Source organism: Pinus tabuliformis, chromosome J (genome assembly GCF_031772625.1).
Source record: "Pinus tabuliformis cultivar Carrire ecotype Pingquan chromosome J, CPIR1, whole genome shotgun sequence".
Taxonomy (NCBI): domain Eukaryota; kingdom Viridiplantae; phylum Streptophyta; class Pinopsida; order Pinales; family Pinaceae; genus Pinus; species Pinus tabuliformis.
The window spans coordinates 1380193827-1380209098 of record NC_142295.1 but is presented as its reverse complement, the minus strand read 5'-3'; the positions used below and the strand labels follow the sequence as shown (position 1 = coordinate 1380209098).

At 34.7% G+C, this 15272-nt stretch overlaps 2 protein-coding genes across 2 annotated transcripts; one reads left to right on the top strand and one right to left on the bottom strand.

Moving 5' to 3' along the window:
- Positions 1-1087: 1087 nt before the first annotated feature.
- Positions 1088-5467, top strand: LOC149232491 (TMV resistance protein N-like). The gene is made up of 4 exons (XM_089376496.1): positions 1088-1907; positions 2139-3237; positions 3347-3697; positions 3803-5467. Exons 1-4 carry the CDS (start codon positions 1357-1359, stop codon positions 5456-5458), a joined length of 3657 nt encoding a protein of 1218 aa, XP_089232622.1. The 5' UTR covers positions 1088-1356; the 3' UTR covers positions 5459-5467.
- Positions 5468-10748: 5281 nt separating this feature from the next.
- Positions 10749-13127, bottom strand: LOC149232490 (type I inositol polyphosphate 5-phosphatase 4-like). Its single transcript, XM_089376495.1, has 7 exons — positions 12958-13127; positions 12725-12824; positions 12516-12593; positions 12211-12298; positions 12011-12115; positions 11187-11841; positions 10749-10974 (listed from the first exon to the last, which is right to left on the bottom strand). Exons 1-7 carry the CDS (start codon positions 12985-12987, stop codon positions 10777-10779), a joined length of 1254 nt encoding a protein of 417 aa, XP_089232621.1. The 5' UTR covers positions 12988-13127; the 3' UTR covers positions 10749-10776.
- Positions 13128-15272: the final 2145 nt, after the last annotated feature.

Sequence of the window (15272 nt, the reverse complement as noted above, 5' to 3'; positions counted from 1 at the left end):
TATAAGAATTTAACTAATTAGATTTTAAATAAATAAATCTAAATATTGTGAAAAACTAATAAAATTCATTTGGTAATGTTAAACTATGAAGGAGGTGTATTTTTTTTTTGGTCAAACACAACTAATAGCTAATTAATGTAATATTGGATGTATGTTTTCTAATATTGGATTCTCAAGCTATTGGAGAAGAAACAATAAATAGAAGTGGCTATAACCATAAAAGAGGACCACCTATAGTAAAACAAAAACAAATAAAATTAAAGAAAATAAACATTCATTAATGATTGTTTCTTTGTAATATTAGATTTCTTACTTTAATATAGCAACTACTTTTTGTGTTATTTACTATATATTAAGAAATCAAATAAGATTCAATGAATTATGTAAGAAGAAACATCCAATAATAACATTTATGTGTGAAATTAGATTTCTTACCTTTTTAATAATTGCTTTTTGTGCTATTAACTTTATATTAAAAAATCAAATAAAATTAATTATTTATTAAAAAATCAACCAAAATTAAATGAATTTTGTTTTAAGAAATCAAATAAAATTTACTAAATTGTGTTTCAATATAAATAAGAAGGAATATCTATTAATAACATTTTTTATTCTTGGGCCATTGCTTTTTGGATTTTTGAATTTGTTAATAAAAATCAATTGACAAATTACTATGTAAATAAGATAATAAAAAGTGTCCCTAGTAAGAAGGAATATCTATTAAAAACATTTTTTATTCTTTAGCCATTGCTTTTTGGATTTTTGAATTTATTAATAAAAATCAATTGACAAATTACTATGTAAATAAGATAATAAAGGGTGTCCCGAGAAACCAAAAGATAAAAACTACCCGAAACCCTAGTAATAATGTTCCATCATGGACCAAGAAAAATCAACAATAAATTTGTTTATAATAATGCCTCTAACACGTACGCACATTCCGTCGTTTCCCGTGACAAAAGTGAAAGGTAGGTTGGAATATTGAAAGGTAGGTTGGAATATTTCAATCAAAACTTCCTGGAATGTGTCAAGCAAGAAAAAGAGTCTCATGATGGTGGAACTTTTAATTATTTCGAATATATTTCAATTAAGAAACCTCCGGGAATGTTCCAAGCAATAAACCTGTTACCTTGTTTTGTTGGGGTTGTAAAATAACATTACAATACTGGTTGAGATACAGCACATCCTTTCCACCCATAGCGAGATACAATACTCGTTTGGCCAAAAGGGGCTCGGATTCGGCTGCAGCTTCTTGCTTCCAGTTTTGAATAACCCCCTCACCTATTCATCTTATTCATTGTGTCAGCGGTTCTTCTTATTTTCAGTCCATCCATTCATCCCATTCCGCCTTCTGCAATGGCAAACCTATCCACCCCACCGCAACAGAAAGGCGATGCTTCATCGTCTTCTGCCTCGACCTCTTGTCCCCGATATGATGTTTTCATCAATCATCGGGGGCCCGATGTTAAAAACACCTTCGTTAGCCATCTCGACAAGCGCCTTCGTGAACATGGATTGTGGCCGTTTCTTGACAGGCCTGAACTGCAGGCCGGACACAACATCAAGTCTCAAATCGAAGCCGCTATTCGAGTGGCTTCTGTGCACATTGCGATTTTTTCTCCGACTTATGCGGAATCGACATGGTGCCTCGACGAACTAGTCCTTATGCTCAAGTCCGGGGCTCCCATTGTTCCAATGTTTTTCAATGTCGAGCCTTCTGAGGTCAGGTGGAACGACAAAAACGGAGCATACGCTAAAGCCCTGAAAAAACTCGAGCAGAAGACAAGCAGCGACCCTCAAACTAATGGAGAGAAGGCACGCCACGACTCCGCTACCATTCAAGGCTGGAGAGCTGCTCTTTCTCATGTCGCAAATCTGAAGGGTTGCGAACTGAAGGGCTTTAATGGGTAAACATTTTTAACTATTTCGTGTCCGTTTTAGTTCCTTGATTGGTATTTGATATTAATTGAATTTGATTAAGTGAAGGAGCTAAAGTTATTAGGTTAACAGTTGTAGTTTCGGGTACTTTGAATCAGTGAAATAGTTCATGTGTTGTTGTTAGATGTGTGATTGTTATCCTTATTCCTCAACCAACACTTCATATTTACCCCGGCGTGTCTCATTGGTTATTCATCCAGGAACGAGCAGGAGTTCCTGGATGAAGTTGTGCGAAACGTATTGAAAAAACTTCCAAAAACACCACTTTTTGTGGCTAAATATCCAATTGGTTTGGATGATAAGCTACAAGACTTTGAAAGTACAGTGCTGTCGCAGCAGGGGCAGGAGCGTGACGTCCAGGCCAGGGTTGTGGGAATTATAGGTGTTGGTGGTATTGGGAAAACCACTTTGGTGAAACAGATCTTCAACCGTAGGTGCTCTGAGTACGATGGATCCTCTTTTTTATCTGATGTTAGTGAAACTGCAGCTAGAAAATCTCTGGTTGATTTGCAAATGAAGCTCATTAAGGACTTGACACACAGGGATATTAAAATTGACATTGTGGACCAAGGTGTGATAATCCTTAAACGTTACCTAGCTTGTTGTAATGCAATGATAGTTTTAGATAATGTAGAGAAGGCCGATCAATTGGATGCATTCTTTCCGATTAGGGATGTTCTTAGTTCCAATAGCTTGATAATAGTTACCTCTCGGGACAAGCATGCTCTCCTATGTTCAGAAATAGCAGATTCATCAATTTATAAGCTCACCGGGATGAATGGAGCACACTCCCAAGAGTTGTTCTGTTCATATGCCTTCAATCAGCCACATCCACCACCAGGATTTATACATCTGGTGGAACGGTTTGTAAGGGCCTGTGATGGATTGCCGTTGTCATTGAAAGTTACTGGGGCTCTTCTTTGTGGAAGAGATGACACATATTGGAAAGATCTATTGAATGATTTTCACAAGATACCACCCGCGGACATACGGGAAACGCTGAAAATTAGTTATAATTCACTCGACCAAGAGTACCGGCAAATATTCTTAGATATGGCCTGCTTTTCTATAGGAGAAGATATGGATACAGCAAAAAGAATATGGGGAGCGGTGGGGATTTCAAATGTAGAGAGCAGGTGTCTTCTGGAACTGGACAGCGGAAAGCGGATAAAAATGCATGATCAGGTTAGAGATATGGGAAGATATACTGCTGCGGAAAGATCAATGCCCCATCGTCTTTGGTGTCACGCCACCAACAATAACAATGTTGATAAGTTATTTGAAGAATCGTCGTGGTCTGTAAGTGATTCAAACATTCCTCTTTGGTTCAAAATTTTTTAAGTTGTTTTGTTCAACGCAAGATCTGTGCCCTGGATACTATCTATCTTTTATTTTTATGATTGAATAGGTCACAACCGAAGTTCGCGGGATTTCGACGGTTCATCGTGTAGACGATTTTCATTATGGATTCGGTGTCCGTTCAGAAATGTCATGGTACAAAAGGTGTATTCAGGAGCTGTTGGGAAACTGTAAGCGGGCACTGTTCAATACAGATCGTTATCATGGTTTGCGAATTCTTGCAAGTGAAGATTATTATGTAGAAGCTATATTGAGGAGGGTGCGGTCACCACATCTCATATGGCTCCGCTGGTATAAATGCCCCTATTCTTCCCTGCCTTCTTGGGTTCCCCTGAAAAATTTAAGAGTTTTAGAAGTGAGAGGAAGCAGATTGAAAACCTTGTGGCAACAGGAATCTCAGGTACGCAATTTTGCGTGTTTATACTTCTTTTATTTCAATCTCAATTTGTTTGTAGATGAGAATCATCTCGAAATCTTTCTTACAGTGGAAATGTGTACATTGCAGCCGCCTCTCCAGTTGCGAGAGTTAAACATCTACTCTCCAGTTTCAGATTTTCCAAAGTCCATAGGACAACTGAAGTACCTTGAAAAGATTGTTGTGGATTATGATGGGACTGTCCAACTCAAAACTTTGCGAGAGGAATTTTGTTATATGCACTCTTTGACATACTTGGTTTTAAGACATTTCACAAGAATGAGATCGTTGCCTGATTGCCTGGGAAAGCTAACAAATCTTCAGCACATCGATTTGTCTTATGCTACCAGTTTGGAGATGCTGCCTGATTCCATCGGAAAGCTACCAAACCTCCAGTCCATCGATTTGTCTTATTGTTCCCGCCTGGCGATGCTGCCAAATTCTTTTGGGAATTTGACTCGACTCAAACGTCTCTCTTTGAAGAAATGTAAGAATGTGACCATTTCCAAAGAGACACTTGGAAATATTACCACGCTGGAATTCTTGGATCTTTCATGTTGTTCCGAGGTGAAAGAATTGCCTTCCCAGGTCGCACATCAACGGTTCTTGGAAGAAATATATTTAGTGGATGCTGAGTTAAAAGAATTGCCAAGCGGTATCGGTGACCTATGCAACTTGGAGGTACTCCATTTAGGGGACCGTTTGTTGGAAGTGCTGCCATCTTCCCTCGGTTCCCTCAATAGCTTGAAGAATTTGCGGGTGAGCAATTGCCCGCGATTGAAATGCTTGCCGGATACTTTTGGACGGTTGACTCAACTGACACGGTTGAGTTTGGTTTCTTGTGGGATACAAAAGTTACCACAGGATATTCTCCTGCTGAACAATCTCGAATACTTTCTCATAAAAGATTGTCCATTGGGCGAACTTCCATTTAAAACGGCAGAATGTATGTTTGGCTTCGACAGGCTCTGGGAACTAGATCTGGTTGGAGTAGAAATAAGGGAGGTAATCTTTCCTGAAGGAGTTTGCCGAAACCTTCAGAGACTTTTCTTGTTTGGCTGTAAGGAATTGAGGCAGATAGGAAGGCTGTGTGGTATCTATGATTGTGAAAATGTAAAGGAGCTCACCAGTCTTGAAACGTGGACATCATCTTTGAGGCACTTGTATGTGAGTCGATGTAGCAAACTCAAGAGCATACAAGCGTTGGAACACCTCCCAAACCTTACAACACTAGATGTTAGTTATTGTGATGAGATAGAAGTGTTGCCATCTCTGGAACATCTGACATCTTTGTATGTCTCTGGATGTAGTAAACTGAAGACCATACAAGGGTTGGAACACCTCACAAAGCTTCGATTCCTAGTTGTTGCTGATCTCGCTGAGATAGAAGAGTTGCCAGCTTTGGAAAATTTATGGTGGTTGTCGGTTAGTCGATGCCCCAAGTTCAAGTGCATGCAAGGGTTGGAGCACTTCAGAAAGCTTGAATATTTATATGTTGAAGAATGCGGTGAGATAGAAGAGCTGCGAGGTGTGGAACATTTAATGTCCTTGCGAGTACTTGATGTAAGGTACTGTCCCAAACTGCAGTGGCGCCGGAGAGTAGTGGAGCAGTTGCGCCAACGATTGAACCAAGGATTCAATTATGTAAAAGAAAGCAAAATGAAGAGGCTGTGGTCTGCTATTTGTGGAGCGAGAGAGTGTGACGGGGATAGAAAAATAAAAAAAATGAAGAGCATGTCAAATTAAGACCATGGTATATTTTAATATTTTATGTTAAGCTGTCTCAATTTATAATTATAAGATGAAAATAGTTTAATTTTTAATTTTTAATTATTTGTTTATTAATGATAATGTGAATAAACACTAGTTTAAACACAAAGAAACTAGTTTATTTTTTAATTAAAAATTATTTTCTCATTAATAGTTTGTTTTATGTTATAAAACAAATAAGTTGATTAGTTTGAAACAAAGGTTTTATTATTGTCATTATTTAATCACTTAAATTGGTTCATCAATGTGGAGCCACTTTTTAAGAAATAGGTAACTTATAAAACTTATAGACATAGTATTTTGCAACTTGATGTTATCCAATCAAATAAATTAAAAATTATTAAAATAAATCATTTTTAATGAAAAATTTTAAATCAATTTTAATGAAAATTATGATGTTTATTTTTTATTTTTTCTATAATAATATTTCATTTATTTTCAAATCAATTCAAAATATTTAAAAATAATTTTTTCATAAATTTTAAGGGGTTTCTTTTCCTTGTTCTTTTTTTTTCCTATTTTTTATTTTTTTAGAAATTAAAAAATTTATGTTAAACATAATTTTATTTACAATATGTACAATTTATTTTAAAAAAAATGAGTTCTATTTTCATACAATTCTGTGGCTAAAAACACAAATATCTTGTTATTTAGAAATGAAAGCATTTGAAATAGTCTTTGTTCGTGAAAAGTAATGATCATATTGTGGATTGAATAAACAATGTCTGAGATTGATATTCTAAACTTGGAATTGAGCATTATAACATGTATATGTTATTTTAGATATAAATGTTCAGATAAATTGATAAAAGTACAAAGAGTTATGCAATGTACTAAGTCTAAATTTTGGAATAGAAAATAATTAACATTGGTCAAGTCTTAATTAAACAACTTGACAAGTGTCCAAGCCATGGAAAAGATAGACTAATGTTGTTATAAGCGAAAGAAAGGAGATTTACCTATCATTAGAAAAACTCGGTTGCATATTTAAGAATGTAGCTAACATATAATTATGGACAAGACCTTAAGTAAAAAGGTATAGCTAGATAGTAGTAAGTGCAAGTTGGTCAATCCTTCACAATTGAGGCTAGGTGAGGTGAAAAAGGGGTTGAAAATGAAAATTTTTAAACAACATTACACATAAATAATTTAATATATTACACATTTATCTTAGTTACCTTAATTACATTTCATATTTATTCCAATAACTTTATTAGATTTCCTATTTCCTATGTTATGGGAGCATTATGTTATGAGTGTATTATTTTAAGAAAAATAATTTGCATCAACCAATCGGAGTGCTTCACCAACCTACATGTGCTCAGGTTTTCAATTTTGTGGGAGCTATATGTGCTAAGGTTTTCAACTATTTTGGGAGATCAATTTTGTGGGAGCTATATGTGCTAAGGTTTTCAACTTTTTTGGGAGAGATGAAGATAATTGTTATGCTCCTTTTCAGTTTTTTTATTTTTCACACCCATTCTTTATTTAAATTCAACGTATGAGTTAGAAAAACCAACAATTTAAAAAAAATTATATATATACACACACACACAACCAACAAACAAAAAGTATGAAACAAAATGCATTATTGTTCATATAGAAATCTATCTATATGAACAATAATGTATTTAATTTCTTACTTTTTGTTTGTTGGTTGTGTGTGTGTGTGTATATATATATAATTTTTTTTTAAATTGTTGGTTATATATATATATATATATATATATATATATATATATAAGCAAGAGATTTTAAAAGGTGTTTTTTATTTTTCATTGTCTTAATATTATAAATATGGGGCGACTTTGGCATTGTCCAATGTCTTTTTCACTATGTAGTTAATGAAAAAATGTTTTACTATGCCTATAGGCATGTCCAATGTGAAATAGAGTTTCCATAATTTTAATTTAATTATCAATGTCACTTGATATTAACTTGCAAGAAAAGAGATACATAAGAAAAGAGATACATAGATGATGTCCAGAAGCTATTGGTCTGCTACATGGGAAACCAAACCAATAATAGAGTCCCAAAATTTTTACATTGCATATTTCGAAGGCTATAAGTCCATTATTTGAAGTAAAAGTATAACTAACAAAAATGGATTGCCATATATTAATAGTCATAACTACATCAATGCCACTATAGAATATTATAACAGAAATGCAAGCTCACCTTATCATGAAATCTTGACGGAGAGTCCAACTGGATTGGTGGCTAAGAGTCGTTGTTTTTAGCAAATGGGGTGAAGGTGATGTCTACCATTTTCTTAACCAAAACAGAGTCTTTGTTGTCTAATTTCTCTAGTTTATCTAGAATCTATGCATTGTAGACCAATGTCTCTTGCTAAGTATTAGATCTCTAAATGATAACTCTTCACATAATCATTTCTATATGATAGTAAAGATTGACTACCTACATATACATAGTCTATTGCGATTGAGTAGAAGTTCCAATCTCAAGTATTCAACTCCTAGCGTCCTTAATAAGCCACTCATCAAGAATGAATCTGCATTCAAATCAAACTTCCTCCTCCACCTTAGAGATAGTCTATCTAAACATCTTAGGAATCAAATCCATATAATTATCTCTTGAGCGATGAGCTATAGTCTAGACACGAGGACTAGAGGAAGACAAATGAGGGGCATTAGGACTTGCAGAGGGAGTAGCTTTGAGCCCTCTTCTTCTTTTGCCTCTTAGGGAAATTATGCATTGGTCCATAGCAAGGGGTGAGCTAATACTAGCAATTCCAAAATTTATGGGAGTGGGATCAAATTTAGGGAAAGGGTTGACAAAAAACAATACAGGAGGAAGATTTATTACACGTAAGAGAAAGACCTAGGATAATAAAGAGGAGAGATGTAGGATTTTAGGAGTTGACATAACTTTAGAGATGCTTACTTTTAAAAACCACAAACAACAAGGATTAATAGGGAAACCAAGAGTAGAGTGAGGAGTAAGAGTATTACACTAAAACAATCCCCAATATTAGAAAAAGACTAAAGAACTGACAAGAAAACCAATAGTCTATGAAGCAAACCCTAAATATAGAATGCAATATTGAAAAACCAGAAAAGAATGAACTAGAAGATACCAAGATTACCACCAAACTAAAGCACAATCATACCTGAAGCCCAAGCGTGGAGCTGATGATATCACATTCACAAAACATCACCTTTAAACTGAAGGTCACAATGAAGCCTATGAGTAGGGACATGAATTTTAGTAATCACACATCGAGCTGCCACATAAAGTCCAAAAGATTCCCCAAGTTAATTGGAAGGAAACTTCAAATTGTTTTCCATAAAACTAGGTGAGGAAGTGGTTTTAGGAGGTGACAATGGACTAGATAACTCACATCTAACTTGTTGTGTCACTTCTCCCATCAAACGTCTGTCCAATTTAAATAAACAACCCAATACCACATTACCCCTCCATTTCAAGTAATGATTCCTGAGTGTCTCCATAATTAAGCAAGTAACTAAGTTGTAGGTGGCTAGCAAGTCGGATTGTCCTTTCAAGGACTCTTGCAAACTAATCTCCATGATGAACCATAACTCCCATGCTTCCACTTTAGTCTTCACCATCTACCTTCAGTTGGGGCGTATGACAACTTTTTCTCATAATTGTTGTACTCATATTAACTTGGAGGTAGAGATCCCATGCTCGGGCACCCGTAATGAGGGTTGTATATATAATGTTGGCTTCATTTTGGTGAGTGATTTTATTTATGTGATTGAGTTTGCTTTTACCTAGATGAAGTGATTTTTTATTTATTTTTCTTTATAATAAATTAAATAATATTTTTTTCTCTAAATATAATATATGATTAAGATACATAATTAAATTAAAAATAAAAATAAAATTGATATGTTCTCATGATTTAAAATTAAAATAGAAAATTGAAATATATCATTTTAAATATATTTAAAATGTAAAAATTTAAAATTAAAATTAATGAGAGACATTGTTATTGAAATCATATTAAAAGGTATGCCAAAATAATTATAACATGTCCACTATCCTAAATAAATAATAACACCACATATACACAAATAAAATTTATAAAAATGTTATTATTTCAAATGAGATATCAATGCAGAAGAATGATAAAAAACCTCATGCGTACTCTATACAATCTATATACCGGGAAATGTGCAAAATATAAAATTATCAAATACATGCGTACTCTATACAATCTATATACCGGGAAATGTGCAAAATATAAAATTATCAAATACACTTACTCAATTAAGACATAAAACACCTTCTAAAGTGAAGAAACTTTAATGATGGTAACACTTAACCAGCAACCCATTTTCTTAATAATGGTCGATGTAAGTTTATTGCAAGCGTGCAAAATATTGTACGTGCCAATAAAGACGATATAAACAAGATCTGGCATGATAACCCTAACATGTCCACTATCATAAATAATAACACCACATATGCATAAACAAAAATTATAAAAAAATATTATTTCAAACAACATATCTATAACGAAAAATGAACCAAATCCTCATGCTTCTCCTATTCAATGTGTATATTGAGAAATTTACTTCTCATAAGTTATTAATTACACTCAAGTAAAACACAAAACACTTTAAGAAATCTCAATAATGGTAATACTTAACAAGCAACTTATTTTTTAATTATTGTAAAAATTTGATAGAAATTGCAACTGTTCAAGATTTCAAACTGAAAACAAAAGACAAAATTCTACTCTATTGATTTGCGGAATGGACAAAGAGTTATGCAATGTACTAAGTCTCTGCCTATATAACCGAAAAATTAGCAAGTTGCCGATGCCAACGCTGTTGCAAGTGTGTGACAATTGTTGCCGTTGGCAAGCACTAATTAGAACTAATTGTCCAAAACGAAATTACTCGCCGATGCCAATTCCCCATTTCATTTCTTCTGTTACCAGACAGGGGCATATGGCCGGCTTGCCTGAGCAGAGTCCAGCTCTGTTTAGAAATTCTAGTAATTCATGCTCATAAGTTCACTCTATTACTGAGCATATTAAGAGATTCAGAATTTTGACAACCTCTCCTCAAAAATGTGAGCTGTAACTCAAATATACTCCATAATCATTGCGCAATACCCATCCAGTTACTGAGACTTATCCACAGCCAAATAACTCGACTGCAAATTTTATCCACAATATCAAAATGGACTCAAGCAATAAGCAAAGTAGAACATAAATCCTTCAGAAACAGTTTAAAATATTAAAGTTCAACTCAATGATGTGGGAACAAAAAGATGATCCTTCTAAAGTATTCAATTCAGACTTACTCGTGCTCCAAAATAGTTTCAGGTGAATCCTCTCCAGCAAATCTACAAACCCGTGGAAAGCGAGTCTTTTTTATGATTTCCATGACATCAGAATTCCTCCGGAGCTCATCGCCATCTTTCTGGCCAGAAGTCAAATTGCTACAAATAAAGCAAAAGCTTGTCTGATGGAGAGTCATGCTAACTGATATTGAGCCCTGCAAAAGTATGATTGAATCAATATGTTTAATTGGAGAAATTGATCTAAACCCCTGTTAACTCAGAGACGTCATGTGCATTCAGCAATGACTAGGGTAAAAATCAAACATTCTTAGGGGTGCAAAACAGAAAACGTCATTGTCCATGTTTGGAACAGCAAATGCAACATCATAAAACATGAGAATCACTTTTTGACAGAAATGTGCCACACCTTGTTGCCAAGGTAACCCATCAGGCCCCTTCCAACACATGACACTTTGAGATTGCGTATATAATGCCTCAAATCGCTTCTCACCCAAACTGAGAGGAATATGCCAACCATTTGCTTGCTGGCAGCTAAACAGTAATTCATCTGGCCATAACTAGATCTATCGTCCACTGCAGGGCTATCTGGCACCGGAGAGAAAAACATAGTAGAAGCTGAAGGCGAATCTGCTGCACATGCAACATATTCATCATCTGAGTGCAAAGATTTGATAGTATTATCAGAATCTGTCCTTCCTATAGATCTGCCCATCAACATTTGATCAGAAACACTGAAATTCCTCTGCAATTTTGGCTGCCTATTGGCAGAATCGTCATCCATTTTGGAACCCCAGCCTAGGACCTGAAATGATCTCCTATGGTAGAAAGGGTCGTTCTTCTGTGACCTTGAACCCTCAAAATCAGAATCCAAACTTATAATTGTGTCTACCATGTCTGTGGACTTTGCACAACCTGGTGATAAAGAGCTTCTAGAATTGGTACTGCCTTCACGCTGTGACTTATTGAGTGTTTTCCGAATAAGGCTAAGCCATTTGGCAGCAGGACCATTATTCTCTGCCCCCAGCACATTCCCTGCATTTAAAGGAACAATTTCCTGAAACCTGTAAAAAAGGCTTCTCCTGAAATATGGTTATATGACTATCACAATCAAGAGCGTGAATTGAAAAATTCCTCGAACATAACTTGCCCATCAAAAATCGGAAATTTTATATCTATATAGGCTTTCCAGAAACTCCTTAAATGTCAAACAACAGTATCATTTGTCCATACCCCAAGACATAGATATCCGCTGGAGGTGAGTTATTCAACCATTCTTCCAGATTCAAGCCATTTGAAGGAGCTTTGCCTCCCACATTCCATGTTGCCACAAATAACCTGTTTGCCCATTGAATTTTAACGACACTGGCAATCGGAACACAAATTCATTGACAAGCTGAACAAATGCAACACAGACTTCAAAATTTACATACCGAAAGTCTTGGACATCGGTGACTTGGGACATTTCAGGTTCCATTCTTCCGCGCTTAATTTTGTCCGGGTTCTTTTTCAACCACCTATCTGCAAGTAGAGTTAAAAAACAGAGAAAATTAAAATAAATAGAAAATTTAGGTTTGATTTTGACATGAGGAAGCTCAGCGCTCAAATTTAAATCCATGCTTTTTATGCGTCCATGTTCTGCCTTTGGCTTAGGAGGTCCGCAACAGGCCAAACAAGAAGATAACCAACAAGCAGCAGATAACATGTAATCTCAATCTAAGGGTCTAGATTCTAGTACCTGCCCGACTTTTCCTAAAGACGTAGGAATCCTTATCAGAGCAACTTCGGCGCCTTTCAACGAACATTTCCTCATTATCTGTATAGCACGCAGATTAGAAGGAAGAAAAGCACTTAGATATGGCCGTCCATTAGGGAAACCTGAAAGAAGGCAGGGAAGAGATAAAGAAAAAAGAAAAAACTAGCATTAAACATAAGGGTAAGAATCACCTTTACTAGCGTAACCTTCTCCAATTTCATCTGCATGGAATTCGTGAGCTTTACTCTTAATATTGAACCATTTCTTAACTAACGTCTTTGGCCAAGAGAACTGCGCAAAAGGAAACATGAATTCAACAATTCCTTCCACTGGATCCCTAAAAGCCTGCAATTTCTTGTCCCATGCAGTCAATCTAAAAGACATAAGCAAGGGCCTCAAACTGATTTGTCCACAATGAAATTACCTTGCTTTTCTTCTCACAGGCAGCTTTCATCGTTGCCTAGTGAACACTTAATACAGATCCCGATTAGCATCTAGATGTCAAAACCTATGCAAAACAGAACAGCAAATCAGGCATTGAACTATGACAAAACTAGTTAATGTAGTTCAAGCATTTCATAAAATACAAAGCCTAAAACTCCGTGTTCCATTTTTATTTTATAGCAAAACCTAAATCGCCAAATAAAGGGGTGGATAAGCATGTTATTCATTAAATAAAATATTACAGAATTTTATATAAAAATCCTTGCATCTGCACCTGAAAGCTTCCATCACCAATGCATGATATTAAACGCTTCTCTGGCGTTGCTTGAGCATATCCCAGTGTTGCTCCTACAGACCAGCCTATCGATCCATACTGCATTTGGAACTCATACCTGCCAAACATACATTTAGCTCAACGAGCAAACAGCTGCAAATATAGAGACAAATATACTTGCGAACAGAGCACCATGAGAGTGACAAATAGAGCAACATAATAGTAGGTCCCTCTCATCAGAGAACAAACATTTCTCTTTCATCACTCATTGCTGCCACTCCTGCCATTGCAGACTTCGGCTCTGAAGCCTATCCAACAACAGTCTCACCGGAAACCTTCCTCCGCATATGGTAAAGACTAATTTCATATTGTGTTTGGTGGCAAGAAATTGAAAGGCGGTGGTAGCCAGCTACCTGAGAGGTGGCAGACGGTGGTAGCCAGCTGCATGAGAGGTGAGAGGTGGCAGCTATATAATAAACTTTGCATGGGCCTAATTTTCATGTTTGTCACCACAATTTTCCAGACTTTGGATAAAATATAACTTGTCACCATATTTTTACATTGGTATAAGCGAAGCCTGCAATAAGAGGTCCTTTCTTGCCCAGCCAAAAACCTTCGTTAAAATTTTGATAGACGAAAATTGTCATTCTAAAACATTGGTTAAACAATGATAACGCCAAAAAAACATGGTCAACCAATGAATTAATGCGCAATCAACAATCTATCGATCGCTATAGTCCCAGACAGGACTAATAAATTATTAAATTAAAATTTATTAATTTATTACATTAAAAATTATTGACACAAAATCAATGACTAGAAAATCCACCGGTTAAAAAACCACCACTCTTAACATTATGCTATTGACTCTATTAACTAATTTACTTAGTCAAAAATATCCTAATAAACATTAATAAACTATGTCGTATTTACATTTATATTGGATATAGATTTCAACCTTGAAAATATATCTATAAAAATAATTTAATAACAATTTAATATTTAATTATTTTTATAATATTGTGAAACTTTATTCAAAACTATTATTAGAAATATTTAATATATTAATGTAAGGTTGTGAGAGTTTAGTTAAAAATAAGATTGTGAGAGTTTATTCAAAAGCATTATTTAAAAGATTAAATATGTTAAATGAAAGTTTGTGAGAGTTTAGTTATAAATACTATTTAAAAAATATAATATATTAAATGTAAGATTGTGGAGTTAAGTTAAAAATATTATTTAAACAATTTATATATTGATTGCAATTTCAATGTGACTCTACGCATAACCTGTCAAAATATTAAAAAATATCGTATAGATATATATATCCAAGATAGTGATTTTTCATCTATATGAATGGCATACATCTAGAGGTGGTGAGTTCTATTCTTATGATGGCGTGTTCGTTGCAATGAATGGTATACATCTTAAACAATTATTTTTTCTCAATATGAATGGTATACACCTAAGACAATTATTCGTAATCAATATCATTATAATCTATCAAGTTATTGAAAAGCACTTTGATATGAGTAATGCATTGAAAAGAACATTTCAGTAATGATCTTTTGAATGATAATTTTTTAGTATTCGCTGTAGGACGATGAAGGTTGGCTGTAAAATGAAAATTCATATTTTTGAAATGAAGAAAAGTAGAGCTATTTCCACTAAATATGAATAGAGAGTATAAGAGAGGCTTAACAGAATGAACATTCTCTCTATCTGCATGATGTGTGTGTTAAGGTAAGGCTATCTACATCATGTTTTGTGTCAATATAGTAAGGTTGCTAGCAAAGGATCCTTTCTGGCCATTGAGACACTAAGTATTAATTATCAAGATTTCTATTATTTTATTCCTTAGAAAATGGATTAAGTTTTAATAATTTCAAATTAAAAAATGTTTCGGTGTTAATTGGCACTTTGAAAAAAGGTTGGCATGTAAATTTGATGCATATCTATAGGAAGGGTCACAAATCTCAAGTATTATCAAAGCCTGGTTGGGAATTTTGGTGTGGGGCTTT